The sequence below is a fragment of the Pristis pectinata genome, chromosome 3 (assembly GCF_009764475.1).
Source record: "Pristis pectinata isolate sPriPec2 chromosome 3, sPriPec2.1.pri, whole genome shotgun sequence".
Taxonomy (NCBI): Eukaryota; Metazoa; Chordata; class Chondrichthyes; order Rhinopristiformes; family Pristidae; genus Pristis; species Pristis pectinata.
The window spans coordinates 117,154,420-117,181,221 of NC_067407.1; the positions used below are offsets into that span (position 1 = coordinate 117,154,420).

The 26,802-nt window shown below is 40.3% G+C and overlaps 2 protein-coding genes across 5 annotated transcripts in view; one reads left to right on the top strand and one right to left on the bottom strand.

Moving 5' to 3' along the window:
• Positions 1–1,177: 1,177 nt before the first annotated feature.
• Positions 1,178–6,338, bottom strand: cript (cysteine-rich PDZ-binding protein). Of its 2 annotated transcripts, none has more exons than XM_052012045.1 (5): positions 6,261–6,338; positions 5,169–5,234; positions 5,018–5,072; positions 3,016–3,119; positions 1,178–1,990 (listed from the first exon to the last, which is right to left on the bottom strand). In XM_052012045.1, the coding sequence occupies exons 1-5, from the start codon at positions 6,274–6,276 to the stop codon at positions 1,926–1,928; spliced, it is 306 nt and encodes a 101-aa protein (XP_051868005.1). In that variant the 5' UTR covers positions 6,277–6,338; the 3' UTR covers positions 1,178–1,925. The 2 variants fall into 2 exon arrangements, with proteins under 2 accessions (XP_051868005.1, XP_051868004.1); XM_052012044.1 differs by lacking the exon at positions 6,261–6,338 and adding an exon at positions 5,808–5,913.
• Positions 6,339–8,453: 2,115 nt separating this feature from the next.
• The window catches only part of pigf (phosphatidylinositol glycan anchor biosynthesis, class F), a 49,096-nt gene continuing 30,747 nt past the window's right edge, over positions 8,454–26,802 (top strand). For all 3 annotated transcript variants that reach the window (XM_052011494.1, XM_052011495.1, XM_052011496.1), the window contains exons 1-3: positions 8,454–8,827; positions 8,917–9,008; positions 11,391–11,507. In XM_052011494.1, the coding sequence (XP_051867454.1) occupies positions 8,597–8,827; positions 8,917–9,008; positions 11,391–11,507 (440 nt within the window). In that variant the 5' untranslated portion in view covers positions 8,454–8,596. The remainder of the gene's footprint in view (positions 8,828–8,916; positions 9,009–11,390; positions 11,508–26,802) is intronic.

Sequence of the window (26,802 nt, forward strand, 5' to 3'; positions counted from 1 at the left end):
GCGGAGGCTCGTGGGGTGAAACGTGAGGACCAAGGAAACTCAATCTCTATTCTCTCTTGGGGTGGGGGGGGGGTGCATGGTGAGAGCAGACTGGCAGGAAATGGAGGAAATGTCTGTAAGGGCTCCTCCATCAAATATGACACAGACAAAGCCACATTTCTGGAAGGAGGACATTTCAGAAGACCTGGGGCAGAAGGCCTCACCTTGAGAAGGGATGTGGCGGTGACAGAAAAACTGAGAAAAAGGGATGGCATCCTTACAGTAGGTAGTTGTGTTAGTGGCAAGCCTGTCTCCTGAGATGGAGATAGAGATCCAGAAAAGAGAAATGTCAGAAGTAGTCCAGGTGAATTTAAGGGCAGAGTGGACGAGTTCAATAAAATTATTCGTCAGTAAAATTGACGAGTTCCACGCGAGTGCAGGAAGCAGCACCAATGCAGTCGTCAATGCAGGGAAGAAGAGTTGGAAGGGGGTTGTGTGTGGTGTGCTGGAGTAGACATAACTAGGACCATTCCACATAGCCAACAAAAAGACAGGTGTAGCTGGGGCCCATGTGAGTGCTCATGGCTACCCCTTTGATCTGCAGAAAGTGGGAGGAATTGAGAGAGGAGTTATTGAGGGCAAGGACAAGTTCTGCCAAGTGGATGAGAGTGTGAGTGGAAGGGAACTGGTTGGGTATTTTCTCAAGAAAGTGGGAAAGGAACGGAGAAGGGGAGTCAGGAAGGAGTCCAGGTATGAAGAAATGAGTTCAGTTGGGCAAGTCGGACAGAAACAACAGGCCTTTCAGGGCAATCCTGGTTATGGATTATAGACAGGAGGTAGAAGTGGGCAGTACGTGTTTGGGGTACTATGAGGTTGGAGGTTATGGAGAGTTCTTCTGATGTGATGAATTATGGAATCTGGGAGATGGTGGCCTGGTGTTCGTTAGTGGGGTCATAGTCCAGAGGAAAATATGAAGAGCTGCCAGAAAGCTGGTGTTTAGCTTCTGCCAGGCAGAGGTCAGTGTGCCAGACTACAACGGCACTCGCCGCTGGTCTGTGGGTTTGATGACAAGGTAGGGATTGGTCTGAAGTGAGCAGAGTGCTCATTCATGACCATGAAGGAGATTCACATGGGCTTGACGACTTGAGCACTGAAGACGATCAGTACCAATCAAAGGATTAACATGCCAAAGAAAGAGTCTTGGGATCCAAGTTACTTTATTATTTCCCAAAATGCATCATCAAAAGCTTTTTACATAACATTAAGACAAACTAAACTTTACAAAATCATTGAGGAATTCTGTAACTCAGCAAATTAGTTTCAGTAATGAAAAAAGTTCAAATTACAGAATTCTTGATAAATATTCTCACTTCCAAACTAGAAGAAACCAAAGCAAAAAATAGGAAACCATCAACAGAATTCTTCCAGGAAGTACGCAAAGCTTCTATTAAACTAGTTTCAGAGCAAGGGATGTCCATCATTTGTGACTTCATTAAAAAAAACTCCAATCATTTTCTGTAGCACTTCAAATTTAAGAATGTTGACTGCCACTGGATTTTTTTTTAATTTGGAGCAGTCAGGAAAACGAAGGAGGACATATGCTATCAAGTATTATAAACCTCACTCTTGTTGCATGTTGTCAATATATAGCTCAGGTGATTATGTCTCCACTTCACTTGGACACTTTGTCACCTGTCAAGTCAAACACTCACGACAACATTGCAATTCAAAGTATATTCTACAATTAAGATGTGTGCACTAATAGATGCTAATAAGCAACTACATTTAATTCAGAAGTATTGCTTGCTTTTCTTTCTCTGCTCTAGAAATTTACACACATTTTATTTTGTTTAGGTATAAGAGCATTAGTTGTTAATATCACAATAGCACATTGTTTAGATACTTCGATAACATCCAAAATACCCAAGCAAAGTTTCAAACTTAAGTTATACAGATGTCTGTTTGTAGTTTTTAGTATCCAAGATTTTTTTGCCACACATTGCACAGATGCCTGTAACAAAAGAAAAATCTGTTTAACGTTCAAATAATTGATAATTCTGTTGATCTAGATAATAATTTTAATCAAAAAACAAAACCATTGCAGATAATGCAAAGGTGAGTGAAAAACTGAAAATACTGAAAACACATTACATCAGGTAGCATTAACTGATATAATAGGCAAGTTAACATTTTTAAAATAGATTCTTCACTGGAAATGGAAAACTTTACTAGTGAACAACATTTAAATGAAGACCGGAGGACCTGGGATAAAAATATCCATATACACAAAAGCAAAAAGAACAGGAATCCAGGAACAGAAATAACCAATTATAATATTCAGTTAGGTAAAGCCTGATGAGCACATCAACTCTATTTGCATACCTTTACTTAATAGCCCTTACCTAATAAAAATCTAGCTGTTTTGATTTTTTTTAATTGACCTTGTCCTAACAGCTTTTGAGTATTCCAGATTTACAGTGTCCTTTGTGAGATGAAGATCTTCCTGACATCATCTCTGAAAAGTCCTCACCCCTGTTATAGACATCAATACCAAAGGAAAGATGTGCCTATCAACTCCTGTAATTATTTAAATACCTCAGTTGGAGGTAACACTTTCTATACTCCAGCCAACATAGGCCTAATCTATGCAGTCTCATAATTTAACCCTTTAGTCACTGTAATTCTGGCGAATCTGTGTAGCACCTAATCTAAGACCAATATATCCTTATTGTGGTGTTGTGCACATTTATTTTGACTTAAGTTAACCCTTAATTAGGAAGAAATGAATGACCTGGAAAACATTGCAGGAAGACATCAAAAGAGTGAATTTTTTATTTGCAGAATGAAAAGTTGCATCCAAAAATCATGCAAGGGACAAGAGTTCTACTTAATACAAAGTTTTCTAAAATTAGTGCAAATATCATTTTCAGCATGATCTTATGCTTCATAAAATAAAGTTTAAATTTGAGAACTTCCTGTGGACAAGCATATTGTTACCTTAAAATGGTAAAATAAATCAAAATAACCAACACTTACCTTTTTTGTATGCACAGCCTTGACAATAATTAGAACCAGCCTGATGAACTGCGCTTTTACAGATACGGCACACTGAAAATTTGCTCTTGCCATATGGATCAAACCTGAGGAAAAAGTAATTATGTTTTTATTTAATAACTTCTGACAACAAGTTAAAACTTTTAAAAGATTCTAAGAAGATCAGATGGGAGATCAAGAAACTGGACTGGACAGGAGTGGAAGAGAGAAGAAGCATGCAAAAAAGATTATCAAAAAACATCATAGAAGTACTTTATGTTACAGAACAGTTACATACCACTGAGGGGGAAGCGTAGCAAGAGTAAAGGACTGATCTTGGCAATATTGGAAAGGTGAGCAAATGTTAGTTTGTTCTTAAAATATAAAACTACATTGGGGCAAAACATATATGGAAAAATGGTTAAGCAAGTTAAAATCTGAAAGAAAAACAGAAAATAGTGGAAACAGTCAGTAGGTAAGGCAGCATCTGTGGAAGGAGAAACAGTTAATGGGGCACCCAATGAAAGGTCCAGACTTGAAATGTTAACCATTTCTTCTTCCATAGATGCTGCCTTACCTACTGAGTGTTCCCACCATTTTCTCGTTTTATTTTACTGAGTAAATTTATCTTTCTCTTTTCCTTCAGAGAATGTAAGGTTACTGAAGGAATTAAAAAAAATGGAAATAGAAAAGTCAGATTAGAAAATACAGGAACAGAACATTAATCTGCAGTCTTTCTGGAATCTCAGTTCCAAATCACTTTTATGCTGATCTGTAAAGGTTCCCAGCCTGACAACACCTCCACTTAAAATTTCTCATCCTTCTTTTCAAATCACTCCATGGCTTCATGTCTTCTCATCTCTATAATTCACCTAGTCCTAAACACTTTAAGATCTCTGTGCTTGCTCAACTCTAGCCTCTAAGGATAGGGACACTTAACTTGCGAGTTCACAGATAAGAGTTTATACATCTAAGGGATCACAGGTAATAATGGGGAGTTCTGTATTTATGATTCCAAAGCTGAAGGATTACAGAGTTACGATACGTGAGATTAGTGAAAGAATTCCGCAGTAGATGGATTAAAATGGACCACAAAAACAGAAATAGGCAGTATAAAGAGGATAATGGTTTCAGAAGTTCAGCCTGGAGTCAGGATCCCACATTACAAAATCTGACTCAGTAACTTTGGAAGGGATGGAATCAGTGCCACAGGAACTAATTATTGCAATGGTGGTGGAGGATGGCAGGGCAGACAAAGACAATGTCTCATGATGCAAAGCATTTAACAAAAAAAAATCACAAAAACCACAAAAGGGAAATGCTAATTTCTCAGGACTGTTGCTTTATTTACCCAACTTATTCACTGCTACATTAATAAGCTACATAAAAACAAATTTCATTCCAGGATAGATTTCCAAAATTCTTTTCCGTAATGTCCAGGAAACTCTCTTCAGTGATTATACAATATAGCATGAACACATTCTTCAAAAATCTAGTTTAAAAAAAACCCTATTTACACTGTACAAATAACACAAGTCAAAAGGTTTCAGTTCAATTGCTAGGCCAGACTTGTTAGTTAATTGCAATCAAATAATGAGATAGAAAATTGCATTCCATAATTCTGGCAGTTTTCTCATTCCCAATTTTTACTCTCAGTTTCCACTGGAAATAACAACAGTCTAAGAGACTGCAGATGCTGGAATCTGGAGCAAAAAAAAAAGCTGCTGGAGGAACTCAGCCAGCACATGTGGAGGGAAATGGACAGTCAACATTTTGGGTCAAGATCCTTCATCTGGACTCAACTACACTCTAATTCAATTCTAATTCTATTTCAATCTATACTCTGAAGGCTGGCTGTATAACTATTTATATGTGAGAAGTCAGAAACAAATACTACCCAACTAGGACCACAATTGGGCTACTAAATCTTTAGTAATACATACAAAAACTACATGTATCTTCAACATTCAAAGATTTATCTTTGAAAAAGTAGCTTTACACTAACCTTGCCTTTTTAGAGGTCAAAGCTTTGTTCTCATTGATCTTACGGCCACCACTTTCTGTATAAATAAAATTACAACTTTGGTTAAAAAGCCTGCAGAGTATCGTAGGCATTCAAGTTCCAAATACAGCTGTGCAGTAACTGAATTTTATACCCATCGTGTTCCTTGATCCATCTTTCCAGGTGTCTGGAGTAATAACTCTTCCCAACTTCTTTTCACCTATCAGAATAGGAATACATAAACAGTCGAATGAATAAAACCATCAACAAAACAAATTAATGGGGACTTTATTTATGCTGGAAGACACTTTCTGTCTCCAGAATGGAAGAGTTTTCTTTTAAATTGCAAGTTCTTGTATGATTGAAAGAGAAAGCAAACATTAATGATTCATGAGAAATCCATGAATGTGAAGCAATTTTGGGAAGTACTGATAAATCAAAATTGGGATTTCCAAGGAGCGTAGATGACAATAGATTTGTTTACAGAACAATCTGGTTAATAGATTAATAAGGGTGTTAGAGAGAAAGAAAGCCAAGGCACACATTAAAGATGTGAAATACAGGTCGGAGCAGTTGTTATAACTGAAAGCGGAATGCCGGAAATGCCCATCAGATCAGATTGTCTGGGGGAAAAGTCTCCACAGATCCAGTGAACATCAGAATCACAGTGGCAACTTTGGCATCACCCTGTTGGAGATATTCCCTCTGTTCTAGCCACCCCCTCCCCGCCTTCTCTGCAAATTAACAATAATCTGTTTTGTCTCTTTCCCAGTTCTGAGGAAGGTTCTTTAACCTGAAACATTCACTCTGTTTCTCTCCACAGATGCTGCCCGACCTGCTGAGTGTTTCCAGCATTTTCTGCTGTGTTTTAGCCTCCCTGCCATCTCCCTCCCTCAGATCCTCCCCTTCCCCTGCAGCGGGCGGGGGCGGGCCGGTCGTGGGGAGGGGGTGTGGGTAGGAGGTAGTGGGAAAGGGGGGGCGACCAGCCGGCGGGGGTGGGGGAGGGAGAACCGGCGGGGGGCAAGGACACCGGCCCTGGGGGGGGGGGGGGGAGAGGAGGAGGAGACCGGCCCGGGGGGTGGAGGGAAGGGGGTGCTGCCGCTGCCGACACAACAACCTCCTCGGTACTGCGGGTCGTTGGCACCGGCTGGGAGGTCCGAGGCCTCAGTGGCTGGGATAGGAGCCGGGGTAACTCTAGGCCGCAGATCCCGGGCCTCAATTACGGAAGCCCCTGGTCCGCACTCACATTTCTCACACACCATCCTGTCCCCTTCCCCGGGCACTCACTTCCGCCAATACACGGCTCGCATTTCCGGGCACCAGCCTCCTCATTGGCTGAAAGGACCAGGGTGAGCCGCTGGGTCTTAGTGCGAGACCGTTACGCCACAAAAGTCTCAGCGCCCTCTCGCACTCTGTATGTGTTGTGTTGAAAATGTAAGCAGTATTAGATAAAATCAGAAATAATTGAACATACACAGCAGATCAAGCAAAATCTGCGTCGAAAGAAACAGAATAAATGTTTTAAATCAATGAATTATTGAAAAGTAATTGACCTGACGTGTCTCCACAAACGTTGTCTCCACAACTGAACATTTGCGGCATTTACTGTTTTTATTTCACATTTACAATACACAGTATTTTCTATTTGCATTGGAGAATATTAGTCTTGCAGAATTTTTTTTAATCAGCATAAGGAGTACACATTCTACCCACCAACTTTTCAATCTGTTTTAGCTTTTTAATGTTTGACAAGCAAACAAAAATCTTTCTGAGATTGAATTTATCAACAAGAAAAATCCTTCACACAGAACCACTATCAGAACCAATGGCTTGGAAGGGCAACTTATGTTTATCATTTTTTTGTATCAGTGCTGGTTACATACAAAGAATAGACAAAGGTTTTAAGACAAACTAATGATTTGAGAATCTCACATGTTTTATCTAATGTTCTAATTGAATTGTTTATAACAAATAAACTAATTAAATTTAATTTTCAATAATGTTACTTAAAGGAATTTTCTAAGGTTTGTTGGCATGCTTGTTTTTTTTATTCAACAATATTTGCAGCCATACTTTGGGGTCAGGAAAATGTTCTTTGACATTAAACTATCACTGTCTGCACTGGAAAGCTGCCACAGTTTGTATAAGTAACCAGCTGGTAGAAAACTTTGGGTCAAATGCACAGAATAGATAACAAAAATGCAGAAAACTGGAAGAACTCAGCAGGTCCAGCAACATCTGTGTGGAAGCAAAAGATGCTTTGGGCTGAGATCCTGCATCAGATATCTGAGAGGGAAGAGGAAAGATTGCCAGTATATAGCAGTACAAAGGAAGGGGGTGGTTGGGATAGAGGCTGGTATGTGATAGGTGGAACCATATGAGGAGAGGATGATGGGCAGGTGGATAGGTGTGTGTGTGTGTGTGTGGGTTGCCTTAAATTGGAAAATTCAATGTTCAAAACATTAGGTTGTAAGCTATGCAAGAGGAATGTGTAATTTATTGGTACATGTGTTTACTTTTAAATTCAGTTCTATTAATGTCCAGCAACAAGAAATATTAAAGGCTTACTCAGGGCATGCAGTTTATTTGTTGGTGCATTACATCCACTTTGTAATGATCCCAGGGTAAGTCGACCCTGATCCCAAAACATTATTTTCAATAGCAACAAACAATTTGCTGGAGGCAGGTCGAGAAGCATCTGTGGGGGAAACGAATTGTCGACGTTTTAGGTCGAAACGCTGTATCAGGGCACTATAATCTTCAATGGATTACACCTCAGAGTCATAGAGTCGCACAACAGGGAAACAGGCCCTTTAGCCCAAATCGTCCATGCCGACTGTGTTGCCAGGTGAGCTAGTCCCCTCTGCCCACGTTTGGCCCATAGCCCTCTCCTATCTATGTACTTATCTAGATGGCTTTTAAATGTTGCTAATACCTTCTTTACGTTCATATATTTTTTCTTACAGATGAAGTGGACATTTTTCCTGCACCAATTCCAAATTAAGTCTCTTCAGCTTTTCAGGTTTAAATACCCTAAAATGAAGTTACTTAACGTTCACCCTCAATAATTCGGATGCTGGTAGTTCTGACTGGTTCACTCTCCACACATTTATCTGGTCCTCTGCTCAGATTTTTTTCCAACAATACTTTTAATTCATAAAATTTACAAATATACAATACAGGACATTCCCGTGAATTCGATTTCACCATACCTAAGATTACGGTTACATTTGCTATAAAATGTTAAATGCCCCGACAGAAGACAGCGCGGCTGGAAGGTAACCTTCCCAATGTAACCTGTGTCAGAAATCCCGCCCTCTCCGCACACGATTGACCCAATAAGCAGGCAGCAAAACACCGCCCTTTGATTTTGATTGGTCAATTCGTGTTGCCAATGACGTTCCGAACCCGGCGTTTCCGCTGTAGTGAGGAAGTTTGTTTTATGCATGTTTGAGTCAATAGGGAGATTGATTGGTGATGTGGAAGAAGGTAAATAATCTATGTGGAGCAGACACGGGGTTGAAAACGCAGTTTCAGAGGCTTTGTTTTTATTGATCGTTGGTCTAATTTTTAGATGTCAACATGAAGGACGTTGAGTTAAGAGGCATGTTCTCTACGCACATAATTCTCATCCTCTCGGTCCTCTTTGCTACTTTTGTCCCTTCCTTATTTTTGGATAACTTTTCTGTAATTGAAACGCACCTGCTGTGGCTGTGCATTTGCTCAGCTACTGTGGCGGCTGTTAGCATCGTTTTGCATTCACTACTGGAAATGAACACTGTATCGAACAAAAAGAATTCCTTCAGTCATAAGGTAAGATTGCGATATATGTTTCACATATTTGAATATGGTGAATTTTGTTTTTGAAATATTAAATGATATCCATGTCTTCTTTTTGCCAGGTCTCAAAGACTATCAAGTCCTGTTTGTTATTCTTGACTTCTTGTTTAATGTTTCATGGAATTATAGTATTATATGGAGCACCACTGCTAGTGTAAGTAGATATTCTGCAAGAGTACTTGCAACTTGCTACTGCAAAAAAATGTAGATGTGTGTGACTTCCATTTGTTTTGAAAGGAATAAAGAAATGGCATCTTTTCTATAGCAGGGTGACCAAAACTGAACACAATATTCCAAATGCGGCCTCACCAGCATCTTGTACCAGCAACTTAACATTCCAGCTCCGGTACTCAGTGCCCTGACTGAAGAAGGCCAGTGTGCTAAAAGCTGTCTTCACCACCCTGTCTACCTGCAATGCCACTTTCAGGGAACTGTGTACTTGTACTCCTCGGTCCCTCTGTTCTTTAACACTCCCCACGGCCCTACCGTCTGCTGTGAAAGTCCTACTGTCACTTGCCTTCGCAAAGCACAACACCTCAAACTTATCAGAATTAAACGCCATTCTTCATTCCTTGGCCCACTTACACAGGTGATCAAGATCCCTCTGTAAATCCTAATAACCATCTTCACTATCAATGACACTACCTATTTTAGTGTTATCTGCAAACTTACTATCCATGCCTTGTACAATCTCAAATAAATCATTGATGTAGATGACAAATAGCAATGGACCTAGCAGTGAGCCCTGGGGATTGAATCATTTCAATGTGTGAACAGCAGAAATAGAATACTACTTTTGCCTATATTACTTGCATCCTGAAGCAAGCTTTCAATTTGTAGCTGATGATTTCAAGAACTTATATTCTTTCTCTTGATATATTCTAAGATTCTGCTTCACTCTGACTGTGGAGGTTTGGTATGTTTTCCAATAAATCACACTGAACCCTATCTCTCTTCTGAACACTGTTGCATTTAATTTTGCTTTCCAATATTGGTTCCCTTCCAAATTTACTTCACTTTGAATTTCTGTTCATTTGCAAGTCCTACTTTTAGATCCAAACTCCTAATCAATCCCAGAACTTTTGCAAATGGTACAGTTGTTCCTTATTGTGTTCAACCCTTCGCATCTGCAAATTTCCAGGCCTTGTTATTCTCTTCCATAATATCACTATATATGACAAAGATGACAATAGTCCTAAAGCCTTGTGGGATTTATCTTGTCCTTCTGTGTTAATGTTCCTCTAATAATTGCCATTTGCACACTCTGAAGACAAATTTCTTATGTACTTCAGTCTTAGTTTGTTTATTTGTAAAACAATGTTAAATTATGTCAAAGAATTTGGTTAACAATTGTATTAAATAAATTGGTCTCATTTTGAAGTAGCTCCATTTTAATGCTGAAGGACACAAGTAGCATGGGCACTGGAGTAACATTTTCCATTGTATTTCTTGCTGATGGTAATTCTAGACAGGAAGTACTGAATCAAACTGGTTAATCAACCTAAAGGTGCTCCAGCCTGATCTTTGATACATCAGAATAATTTGTTACAAGCGGAGGCATGCTGTCCTTTACGAAATAAAAGATTTCATAATTCTGTAGTGTCTTGGTGAGATTGCACCTGGAATATTGCATATTGGTCTGGCTTCCCTACTCTAGAAGGATATACTTGCAATCAAGAGAGTATGAGTAAGAGTCACCAGATTGTTTCCTGTGATGGATAATTTATCCTTTGAGGAGAAATTCAGCAGCTTGGACCAATGCTTTCTTGAGTTTGGAAGAATAAGAGGTGATCTCATTGAAATGTGCATAATTCTTGTGGGACTTGACCAGGTACTTACAGGATAGATATTTCCCCAATGAGGTGTCTAGAATTAGAGACCATGGTCTCAAAATAAGGGTCAGCCATTCAGGACTGGGATGTGAAGAAATTTCTTCGACCAAGGCTAATAAATATTTGGAATTCTCTACTCAAGGGGGCTTGAGGAATTAAGGAACTAATAGGATTAGTGCAGGAGGGTGGTATAATCTTGTTGAAAGATGGACCAGATGTATGGGGCCAAATGGCTTCTCCTATTTCTTAAACGGGGCCAGCCAAGGTCTGGAAAAAGCTAAAAGAAGGGAAGGAAAATAATATTTGGCATTTTTACTGGCTCTTTTTGCTTTATTCATAAACTCATCTAAATTACTTTTATCTATTAGATTCCAATCTGATTACTGATAGGTCCAGGAGAAACATTTTAGAGTTTGGATGCTCTCCAAGTAGTTCTTGTTGTACATTAAGCTAATCCCCATTCACTATTTGACCTTATGCACAAAGTATCTGACATTGTACGGTGTTTGGGGCATTTCACTTTCATATGAAAGTTACAGTAGCTTTTCCTGATTTCAGTAACTGTCCAGCCAAGAACCTCAAAACTCATCTTAGAAAGACTTGGTTGGCCCATATTTTGAGAAGCAGTGACTAATGTATGTTAAACAATTATGAAGCTACCAATTAAAAACCAGTGTTGTATTGACAAGTTTTCTATTTTACAGGTCCTTCAAGGAGACTTTTTTATTTGCTGTTCTATTATCTACGTTTACAACATTTCGATGCCTCTGTGTGCGGGGACCCAACGTGCAGGCATGGATACATGTCTTCAGTAAAAATGGGTAAGCAACAAAGCATGTAGAACTTGATTTATTTTTGTCTTGTATTTTTGTATGAAAACCAGACCAATGGGATTATTTCAATTCCACTGTGACTGTTTACCCAATAATCTGATTAATCAGACTGGTTTCTACAACACAGATTGATGTAAAGTCAAAGAATCAGAGACCGTAATGTTTGCAGTAGTGCTCTACCAAAGCAATTTTCTATTCCCACCAATTCTTTCTCCATATCCTTGCAAATTTTTCTGTGCCATGTATTAATGCAATTCACACAATGTCCTCCACCATATCTGCAGTTAGTGTATTCCATATTCCAACCACATACTATGTAAGAGTTTTTATTCACTTCACTCTCAATTCTCTTCCCCTTTATTTAAAGCTTGTGACCTCTAGTCTTTGACTCCTGGACCAAAGGAAACAGCCTCCCGCTATCCACTCTGATCAGAGTCCTCATCATTTTATATACTTCTACCAATAGATACTCAGTACGAAGATAGAAGAGGGGCTTCGATGATATGAATGTTTGTTTCTGCAGAAAATGTGATTTACTGGGGTTGTTTCTGCAGAGGCTGTAGGTCAAGGAAGAATTAGTCGAACAGTGAAAGGAATGGAATATCCTACGCTTCAATTGGCTGTTGCAAAATTTATGAATATTTCCATAGAAGGTAGATTGGACAGCACTGTTTTTCAAAATACAGTATAAGAGTAAAAAGAGTTAGCAGTCATTTCTGCATGAACTCAATATTGGGCAGGACACTTCAAGTTGGTGTGCATGCTATTCCCAGCATTCCTGACTCTAACCCTAATGATGTCATCAAGCAATTCATATGAAAGCTCTTCTGACACAAATTAGTGCTCCCAGTTTTAGAAATCAATGTCTTTTGGAAGTCACAAAAAAAAGGCCGTGACCCGTTGAGCTCTAAAGGGACATTCAGGTTACGACAGGACAGTGCACAAAGTAGCTCAAAAGCTTGCTGCAGACCTCCCAAAGATTTCAGACTGTGCTTAAGTAGAATGCTTTTTTTTAAAAAGAATTAATACAGAGGAACTACATTTATTTGGTGCTTCGCTGATCCCCCTGCCGAGGAGGTGAGTGACCTCCTCCAGTCTGGTGAAATCCTTTTCAGAAATGATCACCCTCCCATCTGGGTGGCTTTCTTTTTCTGGCAGTTTTTGCCTCAGTGGATGGTATGAAGCAAATAGGTTTCCTTATGATACAGTTACAGGAGAGCTGTCTTTAGTGGGAGATGTGGGGAAGGTAGGGATGTATTTGGGGGTGGGGGGGGGTTGTGTGTGTGTTTAAGTGTCAGCATTAAAGAGCAGTATTTATAATACAATACTGGTCACTTTGGTTCCTGTGAAATCATGATTTTTTTTCTGGCATTGCTCCATTGTGAGTGGCTTTTCCTCAGAATGTGTCTCTTTTACCACTACTTCATGTTAGTCCTCGGAGAGCCTCTGTACTCTCTGTCTGTGCCTTTTTTGCTTTCTTTACCCTCCCCCTCTTACTGCTCCCTCCCCCCTCCTTTCCTTGGCAGTGGTAGTATGTGTTGCTGCTCTCTGATGGGAATGTGCCTTTTAAGTGCTGACACTGTTCTGCAGCAAAGTAATGGCTGCTGTAATAAATTGTTTTCCAATTGGAACAAACACAGATCTCTATTTGATGCAGCTTTTTGAGTGGAAATTGTTGCATACTTGTTTGCAGCCAATTTCGCTGTCTGGTGGGAAGACTCAATTTGATGATAGTTCTCCACTCATCAAAGTTTTAGTGCTCCAAAAATGTGGATATAACTTTTTCTTAAGACATGTGTGATGTCATTCTGGATAACCTGTCCAATGGAAAAAATGGTACTGCACTATAAAATTGTGAAAAGATTAACCATCGACAAGAGGCTTTAGTTATCCAATTATTTATTGACATAGTGAAGGCTGCATGTTCCTAAACTGGACTGGATCCAATAATGTGAAGTGACATTTATATTAATAAAGTTGGTGAGTGCTTATTATCCAGTGGTCAAATCAGATGTGAACTGCTCATAGTAAGTAGAAAGAGAAATAAGCCTGGAGCCTAAAGAAAAGTCTTTGAAGTATAAATGTTTGACAGTTGAAAAATCTTAAGCTCTGAAATCAGCAATAGAAAATGTCGAAAACAAGAAGGAAAGTGATGACTCTTGTAGGCTATAGTTTGTCAGTGAAGAAAAGACTGGAGGCTGGTGATTCAGCAGGAATAGAATAGATAATTCAAGAAGCAAAGATGGTAGAAATTCACCTTGGAATGTGGGCCTATTCAGGCAAAATCATATTGACCACCTGTTATCTGAATCACCTGATATTCTCTTCCACCGCATCAGGATTAGATGAGATGTACAAAGGGCAGCTATGTGATCCATTTTTAGTCGACCCTGTAAATGAAGTTCTACCCTCAAGTGCTCACAATTCTTTTATAAAAAGGAAACTCAGAGTAAACCTGATGAATTCATTGGATGTACTCGGGGTGGGGTACTGGAGGGGTTTAAAAGAAAATGTTTAGTAATTAATTTGAAAGGTAAAATGCAAAGCACTTAGTGACATTCTGGTAAGATGCTCTTTACAGAATGCTCCCTTTCTGGATAAAATAGTATTCTCCACTTGGTTGGGCACTGAAATTTTGGAAAACTATAGAGTAAACATTTCCCACATATAGGCCAATGAGAAAGTTCGTGAGATCTCTAATTGATGTATTTATTAACATCATCAAGCAGTTTCCAATACTTGATGGTAAAATTACCTTGAATATGCTTTTGAATGCAGCTTCCATGTTTTATTTGGATTCATGCAGCAGGGGGCTAGCAGTTGGCCTGATTCTAGTAAATTGTTTAGTGTTAGGTGCCAACAAAATCTCCAGTTATACCGAACAGCTGGTTTAGCCTAAACTACAGTTCTAAATTTGTATACAAATAAATTGATACCTACATAGTGAGAAAGAAGACTGTGGGATGGGATTAATCTACTCTTGGAAAGAAAGGGGTTAATCAGAGATGGTCATTGTGGCTTTGTTAGGGGAAGATCCAATCTGACCAATTTGACTGAAGTTTGCAAAGAGATCAAAATTTGCTGGTGAGAGCAGTGTAGTTGATGTAGTCAATGTGATCTTGAATAATGCCTTTGATGAGGTCCCAGAAAGTTCGAAATATTAAAGCCCATAGGAACCAAAGCAAGTTGGCAAATTGGATCCAAAACTTGCTCAGGAAGGCAGGGTGTGATGGTGTTTTAGTGATTGGTAGCCAGTGGCTAATGGTGTGTCACAGATCAGTGCAGGGACCCTTAGTATTTGTCATACACATCAACAAGACAACAAGGTGATGCATTTGACTTAAGTTTTGTGAAGTTGTAACATAATGTCCCTGCTCTTATCTTCTATGCCTTGGCTAATGAAGGCCAGTAACCTCTATGCCTTTTTCACCACGTTATCTAATTGTGCTGCCAACTTCAGGGATCCTTAGACTTGTACACCAAAGTCACTCTGTTTCTCAGTACTCTCGAGGGCCCTACCATTTACTGTGTATGTCCTACCCTTATTAGTCCTCCCAAAGTGCATCATTTGATACTTATCAGGATTAGATTCCATCTGCCACTCCTCTGCTCATCTTACCAACTGAATAATCAGCCGATGACTATCCACCTCACTATCATCAACACCTCCAACATTTGTGTTCTCTGTAAGCTTACTAATCACACCTCTTACATTAATAATTTTGATAAAAATGTACATGACAAATAGTAAGAGTCTCAGTTATCATCCCCATGGTACGCTGCAGATCACAGGCTTCAGCTTCATAAATAACCCTTCACCATCAGCCCTATTACCAAGCCTATTTTGGATTCAACTTTCCAATTTTCCTTGGATCTGCTTTTGGACCAGTCTCCCAAGTGGGATCTTGCCTTATTCAAGTCCATGTAGACTACATCAGCTGCACTGTTTGTATCAATTTTTCTTTTCAAAAATGTCTATCAAATTATTCAGGTAAATCCTAGCTCGTTCAATCTCCCACACAAAGGTGGGAGCTTTTGGGTGGGAGGGGGTTGGGCTCCTCCAGAAGGGGTGACATCGAGAAAATGTTTCATCTCTCCACGTGGCTTCTCTCCTATTTCTCTTCCTCTGTAGGAATTCCTCCCTTTTGAGGTGACCATGATAAGTATTGTAGGTGCTAGGCTGTGATGGGAGATGAATTGTGCTCTTGGGAGGGGACATGAATGTCATAAATCTGCTCCCCAGACAACCTCTTGGGACAAAGATGGAATGATTTGCTGGCATTTAGATAGCACTGCCATCATGTCAAGCTCCTGATCCAGCTGACAGACCCTTAATCACTGGAATCTGGTCTTTAGTCTTTTTGTCCAAGTCAGCTGTGCCAAATCTGTGCAGGGTTTTGCTCATGATGAAGGGGTGTGTAAGTGCAGGGGGCATGTCTCTGCACAGGAGCCTGAGGGCACATACCACCAGACTTAAGGACAGCTTCTACCCCACTGTGATAAGGCTATTGAATGGTTCCCTTATACGATGAGATGGACTATGACCTCACGACCTACCTTGTTGTGACCTTGCACCTTATTGCACTGCACTCTCTCTGTAGCTGTGACACTTTACTCTGTACTGTTATTGTTTTTACCTGTACTACTTCAATGCACTCTGTACTAACCCAATGTAACTGCACTGTGTAACGAATTGACCTGTACAATTGGTATGCAAGACAAGTTTTTCACTATACCATGGTACAAGTGACAATAATATACCAATACCCGCAGAAGAATGCGGAATTCCTATCTGCTTTCTCTCTAACCATGCAGGATAGCATAACATGTAGTAACTTCGTTCTTTGGGAACAGTAATCTGCTCACATGCAGCATCCCTTTGCTCCTGTAGAATTGCAAACTGCTTATGGGTTGCATCCCTGTGTCCATTGAGAGCAGCAGGCTATTCATGAATGGCATTGCTCTGCTAAATGAGGACAGTGATTGCTCAGAACTAGCATCTGTCTATCCCGTGAGGACATCAGACTACTCTCTGGTGGCATGTCACTGTCTCTGAGGAGCTTCAATATGCTGATTTGTAGCTGAGATCAAGCTTCTAGCTGGATCAATGTGAGACTGAGTCCCAACAGTAAAACTTTGTTCAGCCTCCATCTACATCTCCGCAGCACTGTCACCAGCACCAGTAGGCACTTTGTACCAGGGCTGTTACCAAACACTTGTAAAGAAATGCACGTGATCTTCAGAGCAGTGGTCATGGTCTCTTGTCTCTGCACAGCTTCCTGTGCGAGCATGGAGAAGAACTGCTCCATGATATTTGACACTGAATCTGTTTGGCCAGGCTGGCCTGAGGGCAGCTTATTGTGCATTTCCGTCTGCCTAGTTATGAAAGCATTCCAATAATGGTGCTTATCTGAGTCCTCTGGGGCAGTATAGAAGCATAGACCTTCTCTGTGGTGACTCTCCACACTACAATGCCTGGTGCCAGAATGTAACTTGATGTTTTCCTCTGTGGCATGCATTCTCTGGCCATTGCTGCTTACCCTTTGTGATTCCAGTCTCTGAGATAGCACTGCAGGCTTTTGTCCCATGGAGGTGACCTCTGTCCAAATTCTTGCCGTTCTAATCTAAACTGTAAAGATTAAGAACATTGAGTGGCCTTCTCATTATCCTATCTTTTGGAGGCTTGACCTTGGTGGGAGGTAGAGGGGGTTGAAATTTGGTGATGGAGTGATGAAAGAGAGAATGGAATGTAGATAGTGTTGGTATTTGTGTGTGAATAAGTGTGTCTTGCGAGTGTGCAGTCTTCCTTGGTGTGTCTTTAAAGGCCATGAAATTTCTTATGACATGCTTTAAATGGTAATTCACAGTCCTGGCAGAAACAGCTCTGCCCGTGATCTGCCAGTCTCTTCTGATTTAATGAGCATCAGTTCACTCGCAGGTCATTCAATTTAGTATATTGCATGTTGTGCTTAAACTGTGATCTCCTGTACATTGGAGAGATTAAACACAGATTGGTGATTGCCTTGCAGAACACCCATGCAGTCCCCCAAGGGTGACTCTGAGTTTCCAGTCACTTGTTATTTTAATTTTTCATTCAACTCCCACTTTGCACCATTGCAACAGAGCCTAACAGAAACTCGAGAATCCATACCTCATCTTCTGTCTAGCTGTGTTGCAGCTCTCTGGACTGAATATTCAACAGTTTCAGATAACAATTTATTCCCGTTTGTGTCACAACTGGCCTGTTCTGATGCAAGGCCATCTACCTGAAACATTAACTTAGTTCTCCTCTCTCCACGGATGCTACCTGAACTGCTGAGTTTTTTTTTCCAGCCTTTCCTTTCACAGTTTCAGCAACTGTGGTATTCTGCATGTTCAAGTTTCATCAGGTTGTTTGTTTGCCCCCTCCTCCCCCATCTGCCTTCATTTGTATACCCTTGTTCATACTCCTATCCTTATAGGTGATTGGCTAGATGGCACCGAAAGTAATTGTCATTTGGACAACCTTTCTCTCTGTCCTGTCACAGACATTCCCTTTGTTCTCTCCACCCCTCCCACCTCTGCAGCTTCTCACTTTTCTGCTTCTCTCCACAAATGTTCTCTGAGCATCTCCAGCATTATCTGTTTTTGTTGTTACAGATTCCCAGCAGCTGCACTTTTTTGCCCTTCTAATAGCAGTTCCGATGAGTCTTCTAACTTCATTCTTCCCTCGCCACCAACTCCGTGAATCTGAGTACTCTTCTTTTTCCTCTCTCTTCCTCCTGCTGGCCCTCAATCCTCCAGTGTCAGCCACAATTTGTGTTGCTGCCACAGGAGTAGGGCTTTACTGGCTCATGCCCTTCTCAGATAGCTGTGCTGAACTGAGCATTGTCTTTGAGAGCTGAGTGTGGTCCGATTGGGAACTAGTCTCTAGACATTATCCATCCTAATGCTGTTTCATACATCTTTTTGACCAATTCCTTTTTGAAGTGGACCCAATTTGGCACTAGCACTAAATGCTTTAATGTTTTCATGAGATTCAGTTGTTATTGTCATCAAAATAAGTGGGGAAGATGATGTTGTGAAAAACTTTAGTAAACGTCTATTTGATAGTCACCATGGTTTAAGTCAAGTAACACTTAAGTTGTGTTACTGGGGAAGCCAAGGTTGATGCAAGTATTATGATTTTTGGTTGGTTTTGAAAATTTAAAAATGTCATTTTGTTTTCTTTTGGAAATTTAGAGCAGTTATGAAGGGCTTTGAACAAGTTATTATGTAGATAACTGATGTGATGAAGGGTCACAAAAGTAAGAAAATTGAATTACGGTAAAGTGCTGTCAATCTGGATTTTGATGCTGGACCAGCAGATTTTCCAAACCATCAAATGTTATTCTATTAATGTTCCAACGCACTTTTTAAAATATATACTTTTAGATGCTATACACAGTAGAGTAGTAATTTTTCCAGCGAACATGGTAAGTTTCAAGGGAATGTGGGTACCAGGGCCCTGGTGAGTGAAAGGGAGCATGGGAACTGGGGCCCTAGTTAATGGAAGGGAGTGCAGGAATCTGCAGCCGGTAAGACAGATGCCAAACAGTTAGGATTTCCAAGTAGTCGGATAGCGGATTGTTGAGGTTTTACTGTGGTAGAAAATTTTGCTGGTGTAATAATTATTTCATTAAGGGTAATAGATCATAGAGCCACAAAATTCACTCAAGAAAATGATCTAAGTAGGTTTGTGAGACAACTGAGCATTGTGGCGGGAGAAGATTTGAGAGAGACCAGGAGTAAACGTTTAGAATAGCTTTTACTATCTAAGGTTGGGAACTTGCAGTAACATTGCAGATGGTAGTGATTTAGTTTTCTCTTTGTGTCATTTTATCAACGCTGCATAAGAACTGACAGTTCTCGCTGTCCTCATTTGGTTGTTTCATGGTTTTTTTCAGAGTACCTTGGCCACTAGGGGGTGTGTAGCCTCAGGTATATAGTTAAATATGTACTTTCTGTTGAGCCATAATCCTTGGATTTGAACGTCTATAGATTGAACCCAGAAGTGATCTCAGACAGTTTAGCACAGCAAGTGCTGTTAAACATGTTGTTTAAAATTATTGATTTTGTTTTTTTGCATTCACTTCTATGAGGATATAGCAAATTATGACAGCATTCGTTGTTCATCCATAATTACCCCTGAACTGAGGAGGCAGTTAAGAATCAACTGCATTGGTAGGTCTTGACTTCCATACATCAGACCAGATAAAGATGGCAGATTTCCTTCATGGTTATCATTACTGAGACCAACTTTCAAAAGAAATCCAAATTCATTTAATTACGTGAAACTAAGTTCCTAAACTGTCATGCACACAAAATGCTGGAGGAACTCAGCAGGTCATGTTGACTGTTTATTTCCCTCCGTAGATGCTGCCTGACCTGCTGAGTTCCAACAGCATTTTGTGTGTGTTGCTCCAGATTCCAGCATCTGCAGAATTTCTTGTGTCTTCCTAAGCTGTCATGCTGGGATTTGACTTTGTGTCTCTGTATCAATGATTCCAACTTCTGACCGTTAATACACTAACATAACCACTAAGCTACCATGCCTACTTCACTACTTATGGTATGAAAAATTATATACTTTTAATGGGCTTTTAAAAATAATGGATTGCTGATGCTTAATGGAGATAAATGCTTTCTCCTTCCCTTACAATTACTCTGCGTACAAGTATTTTTGATGGCTAACTTGTCAGCTTGATAGGAGTCACTTAAAAGGGGTTCAGCAATAGAACTGTTTGTCCAAACAACACCCAACTCTGGAATCGGCAGTCCGCCATGTTTTGAATATTAAAAGCCGTCCTTTCAAATATATTTTACATTTGCAACCCTCCCTTTTGTTAATTGAAAAACAAAGTCATGCACAAATCAAGTGTGTTAAAACTTGCTTTGCTTTTCACAATCTACAAAGCAAATAAAGTGCTTGGCTGGAGTATAAAGGAGCTAGAATTTTGACTGCATGTGTGATCCTTCATCTCAGACTTTTTTTCTTGCTTCCTTTGCTCAAGGCAAGAGCAGTCTATTAGTCCCAAGTAACTAAAGCTTTACTTGGGAGTAGAGCCAAGATGAGCAATGAGCTGCCCTATTCTCACTGCAACCACACTGTAGGACAGCTGCTCATTGTTAATAATGGCATGCACATGAACAGGGAGAGCCTCTAACTTCCTGACTGACTGGCAGGAACTAGCAGAGCAAGAGGGAGGTCAGTACCCTTTGTTAACAAAATATATATCTTTGGTACAAAAGAATTGTATAACCGAGTTACATTTAAAATATGAATTTGAGTGAGTGGTGTGTTGAAATGAACCTGGCTCTGGCACTTTTGACATCAGCAAGAAATTGCACGCAAGTTTGCATCCCAGTACTTTCACAGGTTGTTAGCCAGGAGAGGGGAGAGTTGTCTGCTCTATCCAAGTTTGTTAGTGGTGATCTTTCTCAATGTTTAAAAGGATGCTAGGTTTGTAGCTTTCACTAAATTGAAGGCAATTGTTTTATGTACTGATATTGTAAGAAGATATTTCTTACTGTAATTGAGACACTTGGGATATGAACTTTACGTAAGAGAATAGGCAATAATGGTTCCACACTTAAATTTAATAAGACTTAAAATAGAACCATGCATCTCTCGATAATTTAGAGGTTCTGGAGAATGATTTAGATTATATGAAAATGCAGAGAATGTCAAATCAGGTTTAGTGAATTCTCATAATTTGTCTCCGGTTTTCTTTCCATCTGTTCTGTTCTGTCCTGTCCAGGAATGTAAAGGATAACAGTAGCATCATATCCCAACCTTGGATTGATTTGGGCTTTGATTTTATTGGGAGGAGATTCCCTTGCCAATTTTTTCTCCATTTCTCCTGAAGACTCTGTCTTGTGCAAGTTATTCAGTTAATAGATTTTCAGTGATACTTTTAAAAATTATTTATTGTTTGAGAAGCTTGGATCACAGCCTACAGTACAGAGCATTGGACACTGCCGATGTTGAAAAGTGGAAGAGAGAAATTGAAGGAGTATTTAGATGTAGACTAGTTTTTGAAAACTTGTAGATGTTTAGTAGACAGGCAACTAAGGTGAAATTATGGAACAAAACTTGATTTTGACAAGCTTTTGGAGCTTAGAAGAAACACAGAAGTTTCATAGGTCAAAATAAAGGATTGCAATTAAAGGAAAACTGTTAACTCCAACTTCAAAGGGTGGTTCTTCTGCTGTGCTTTTGCTTTTCTCTGCCTCATAACTGCATTGGTCACTGAGGCACATCTTGCTCAGCATCGCTTCTTCTTTAAAAAATCACTTGTTCTCATTCTTTTGGATCTGTATTCTTGCTGGTAATTCAGACACTGAGGTGGTGGTTTAATCTCGTGTGCAATGATATACAAGTGATTTGTTTCTTTTAAATATGGTCAAGATATGTGGGTGCCACTGGATAGCCCAACATCTGTTGCCCATGAACTGACATGTTTGCCAGATTATCTAAGTTTGCAGATGACACAAAATTTAGTGGTGTTGATAATGAAGAGGGTAATCTTGGACTGGTAAATTGGATGGGGCAATGGCAGATGGAATTTAATCCTGTTGTGTTAGGTAGTGCACTCTGGGGGATCTGTCAAAGGTAGGACAAACACCATGAATAGTAGGTCCTTGGGGAGTATTGAGGAACAAAGAAGCTGCCAGCACAAGTAGATGGGAAGGTGAAGAAGGTATACAGGATTTTTTTTTCATTGGGTTGAGCATAGAATATAATTGCAGGGAGATCTTGGTACAAATTTATAAAACAGTGGTTAGGCCACAGCTGGAATATTGTGCAGTTCTGGTTACCACACTATAGAGAGTCTTAACCCAAAACGTCAACAATCCCTTTGCCTCCACAGATGCTGCTTGACACGCTGAGTTACAATACAAGAACATAAGAAATAGGAGTGGGAGTAGGCCATCTCACCCGTCAAGCCTGCACTGAAATAAGATCATGGCTGATCTGGATGTGGACTCAGCTCCACCTACCTGCCTTTTTCCCCGTAACCCTTAATTTCCCTACTATGCAAAAATCTATCAAACTGTGTCTTAAATATATTTAATGAGGTAGCCTCTACTGCTTCCCTGGGCAGAGAATTCCACAGATTCACTGCTCTCTGGGAAAAGCAGTTCCTCCTCATCTCCATCCTAAATCTACTCCCCTGAATCTTGAGGCTATGTCCCCTGGTTCTAGTCTCACCTACCAGTGGAAACAACCTTCCTGCCTCTGTCTCATGTATCCCTTTCAAAATTTTATACATTTCTATAAGATCTCCTCTCATTCTTCTGAATTCCAGTGAGTATAGTCCCAAGCAACTCGATCTGTCCTCATAGGCTAACCCCCTCATCTCTGGAATCAACCTAGTGAAACTCCTCTGAACCACCTCCAAAGCCAGGTATATATTTTCTCAAGTAAGGAGACCAGAACTGCATGCAGTACTCCAGGTGCGGCCTCACCAGTACCCTGTACTGTTGCAGCAAAACCCCACTGCTCTTAACTTCAGTCCCTCTAGCAATGGTCAACATTCCATTTGCCGCCTTGATAACCCGTTGCACCTGCAAACCAACTTTTTGTGATTCATACACAAGCACTCGCAAGTCCCTCTGCACAACAGCATGCTGCAATCTTTCACCATTTAAATAATAATCTGATCTTCTATTTTTTCCTTCCAAAGTGGATGACCTCACATTGTACTCCATCTGCCAGACCCTTGCCTAATCACTTAACCTATCTATATCTTACTGCAGACTCTCCACATCCTCTGAACAATTTGCTCTTCCACTCAATTTAGTGTCGTCAGCAGACTTAGATAAGCTACACTTGGTCCCCTCTTCCAAATCGTTAATGTATATTGAGAACAGTTGCGGGCCCAGCACCGACCCCTGCGGCACTCCAATCACCACTGATTGCCGACCAGGGAAACACCCATTTATCCCAACACTCCAATCCCAATAGGTTGCCTTCTATTTGTTAACCAATCCTCTATCCATGCTAATACATTACCCCCAACTCCACGCATCCTTATCTTATGGACAAGCCTTTTATGTGGCATGTTATCAAACACCTTCTGGAAATTAAAGTATACAACATCCGGCTGCTCCCCTCTATCCACTGCACACGTCAGTTCTCCAGCAGTTTGTTTTCTGCTCCAGATTCCAGCATCTGCAGTCTCTTCTGTCTCCGTAGAAAGGACGTGATTGGACTGGAAGGGGTGCAAAGGAGATTCTCCAAACTGTTGCCTGGGATAGAATGACTGGATAGACTGGGTTTATTTTCCTTGGAGCAGAGGAAACTAGGGTGGGGGAGAAACTTGAGAGAAGTATACGAAATTATGAGATGTATAGATTACATAGATAGTAGAAAACCTTTCCCAATGGTGAGAAGTATGAGTTTAGAGGCGATTATGAGGAAGATTTTTTTCCCACTCAGGAGATGGTTGCAGTCTAGAATGCACTGCCTAAGAAGCATCTGGATGAGCACTTGAATCACTAAGGCACAGTAGGCTGCGGACCAAGTGCTTCACAGTGAGCGGCAGGGCCCTGGGGAGTGTCGTAGAACAGAGGAACCTTACAGTACGAGTACATGGTTCACTGAAAGTGGAGTCACAGGTAAACAGGGTATAAAAGTTGGGAGGTCATGGTGCAGGACGCTGGTGAGGTCATACTTGGAGTATTGTGTTCGGTTTTGGTCGCCCTGCTATAGGAAAGATGTTATTAAACTGGAAAGAGTGCAGAAAGGATTTACAAGGATGCTGCCAGGACTTGAGGGACTGAGTTATAGGGAGAAGTTGGACACGCTAGGACTTTATTCCTTAGTGCATAGGACACTGGGAGGTGATTTTATAGAAATGTATAAAGTCATGAGGAGCATAGATAGGGTGAGTGCACTCAGTCTTTTTCCCAGGGTTGGGGAATCAAGAACGAGAGGACACAGGTTTAATGTGAGAGGGGAAAGATGTATTAGGAACTTAAGGAGCAACTTTTTTACACAAAGGATGAGCTACCAGAGGAAGTAGTTAAGGCAGGTACAATAACAACTTTTAAAAGACAGTTGGACATGTACATGAATTGGAAAGGTTTGGAGGGATGTGGGCCAAAAGCTGGCAAATGGGACTAACTTGGATGGGGCATCTTGGTTGGCATGGACCAGTTGGGCTGAAGGGCCTGTTTCCATACTGTCTGACTCTATGACTATGCTGGTAAATGGGAACAGTATAGATGAGTACTTGGTGGTCGGCACGGACATGTTAGATGGAAGGGCACCTTTCTGTGTAACTCTGTGATTCTTTGGCAGTTAGTTGGTGGGTCAGGATCAATGAAGGCCAGTTTTGCTAGATATTTTTAATTAAAATTTCCCAGCTGGTGGTGAGATTGGAATTTGTACCTCCAGATCAATAGTCCAGGCCTCTGGGCTCTAGTCAAGTAACAAAACCACCAGATTACTGTATCGTAGTTATGTAGTGACTTATTAGGCTCTAATAGTAAGCAAGATTGATTTAACATAATATTGAACTCCCCGTCAAATGCTTTTATTTTTAAAATGTTGCTTTTTGACAAATTGTAAACATTGTAAAAAGGTCATGCAATTATAGAATCAAAAGATGGATGGTATCATAAATAATCTTAAATCCAAGAGGAGGATGCAATCCAATTTAGCCGACTCTTTATGTATTGGTTAATGTAATGTAAGATGTAGAATGAGAAATATTTCATTTAAGAGTCTCTGCATATTTGTGAACTATTCAGGGTAATCCTGCTGCTGAAATAAAATCTAACAATTGGCTTCAAATTGTGGCTTGATAAGAGATGGAGCTGTTTTTGTCATATTTATGGTGCAGGAGAGGTCATTGTGTCTATGATAGCTAAGAGAACTATTCAGACTAATCCCACTTTCCAATTCTTGACCTGTAACCCCGTAGGTTTGTCATGTCAAGGTGCTTCTCCAGGTATATTTTGTGTATGGTAAGTATTTCTACCTTCACTACCATTTCAGGTTGTGCATTTCAAACAGTATAGTGAATATTTTTCCTCAACTTCCCTCTAATCCAACTGGTACCTTAAAATCAATATCTACCAATTATCCATGGAGGTGCCCAGAACTGCTTAATGTACTCCAGGTGTAGTCTAGCTCGGGCTTTGTTTAACTGAAACATGAGCTCAAAGTTCTTTGGTACTCTAGTCCTCTGGATACAAAGGTCAACATTTCCATTACTGATGACTTCCAGTGTATTTTGGTATCTCCGTGTATGGATCACAATTTACCTTGGGATTCCAGTGTTTTAATTTTCCACTGTTTAAGCAGGTCTCTTCTGTGTTTTTTGAGGTCCATGACGGATGACCCTATATTTGCCGACATTGAAGTAGATTTGCCACACTTTTGTTTAATTTATTATTATTATTATTATTATTGCTTTGCAGTTTTAGTTTCCGTCTGCACTGTGTATAGTTCTGTCTTTGTGCCTTTTGTAATCCAGCATATGTAGTTTTCTGTCGTATTGTCATTAATGAAAGCATTGTATAGTTGAGGCTGCAAAACAATCATTGCGAGACACCGGTGGTCACAATATGAGCATCTGCCTATTATCCCTACCCTTTGTGCCACTCAGCCAAGCTAGCAATAACATGCCTTTATTCCCATGAGCTGCTATCTTAATTAAAAGCTTCTTATGAAGGTCTTCATTGTAGGCTGATGGTTCATATAAATATTAAAATGTCCAAAGGTTTGTTCGACAAAGTGGGTATAAAGAATGTCTGCTAATGTCTTAGGGAAATTTTAGAGTTTGGGACCCAGTAAGTGGAAAGCACAGCCGCCATTAAATGCTGACAAGTTCCCTGTTGCTATCCTATAATGTCCAGTCCAAAATCTTGAAAATTCTGATCAAATCAAAGGTAAAAATTCAAGTTTTTTTCAGCCTGTGCGGTGTTATCAATATTCTTCCTGGGTCTTGTATTCAGCCTGCTCATCTGAATTCATTTGGCTCAGCTGATTACCCAGGCAACAAACTCCACTGCGCTTGCTATTCACAGGTGGTTCCCCCATCCAAGACCCAACTCGAGATCAAGTCTGCTTAGCTGAGTACTCACAGGGAGTGCAATGAGAATGCTGAGCCGTTGCTTCCTAAGGCATTGCCCAACCAGGAGTCAGTGAGCACAGGGAAAATGTATGAAAATCGGTCTGATTGGTGTGAAAATACATGTACAGTGCCGAGTAATTGCTCCTTTAAAACCTTCTCATACTAACGGATGCAGT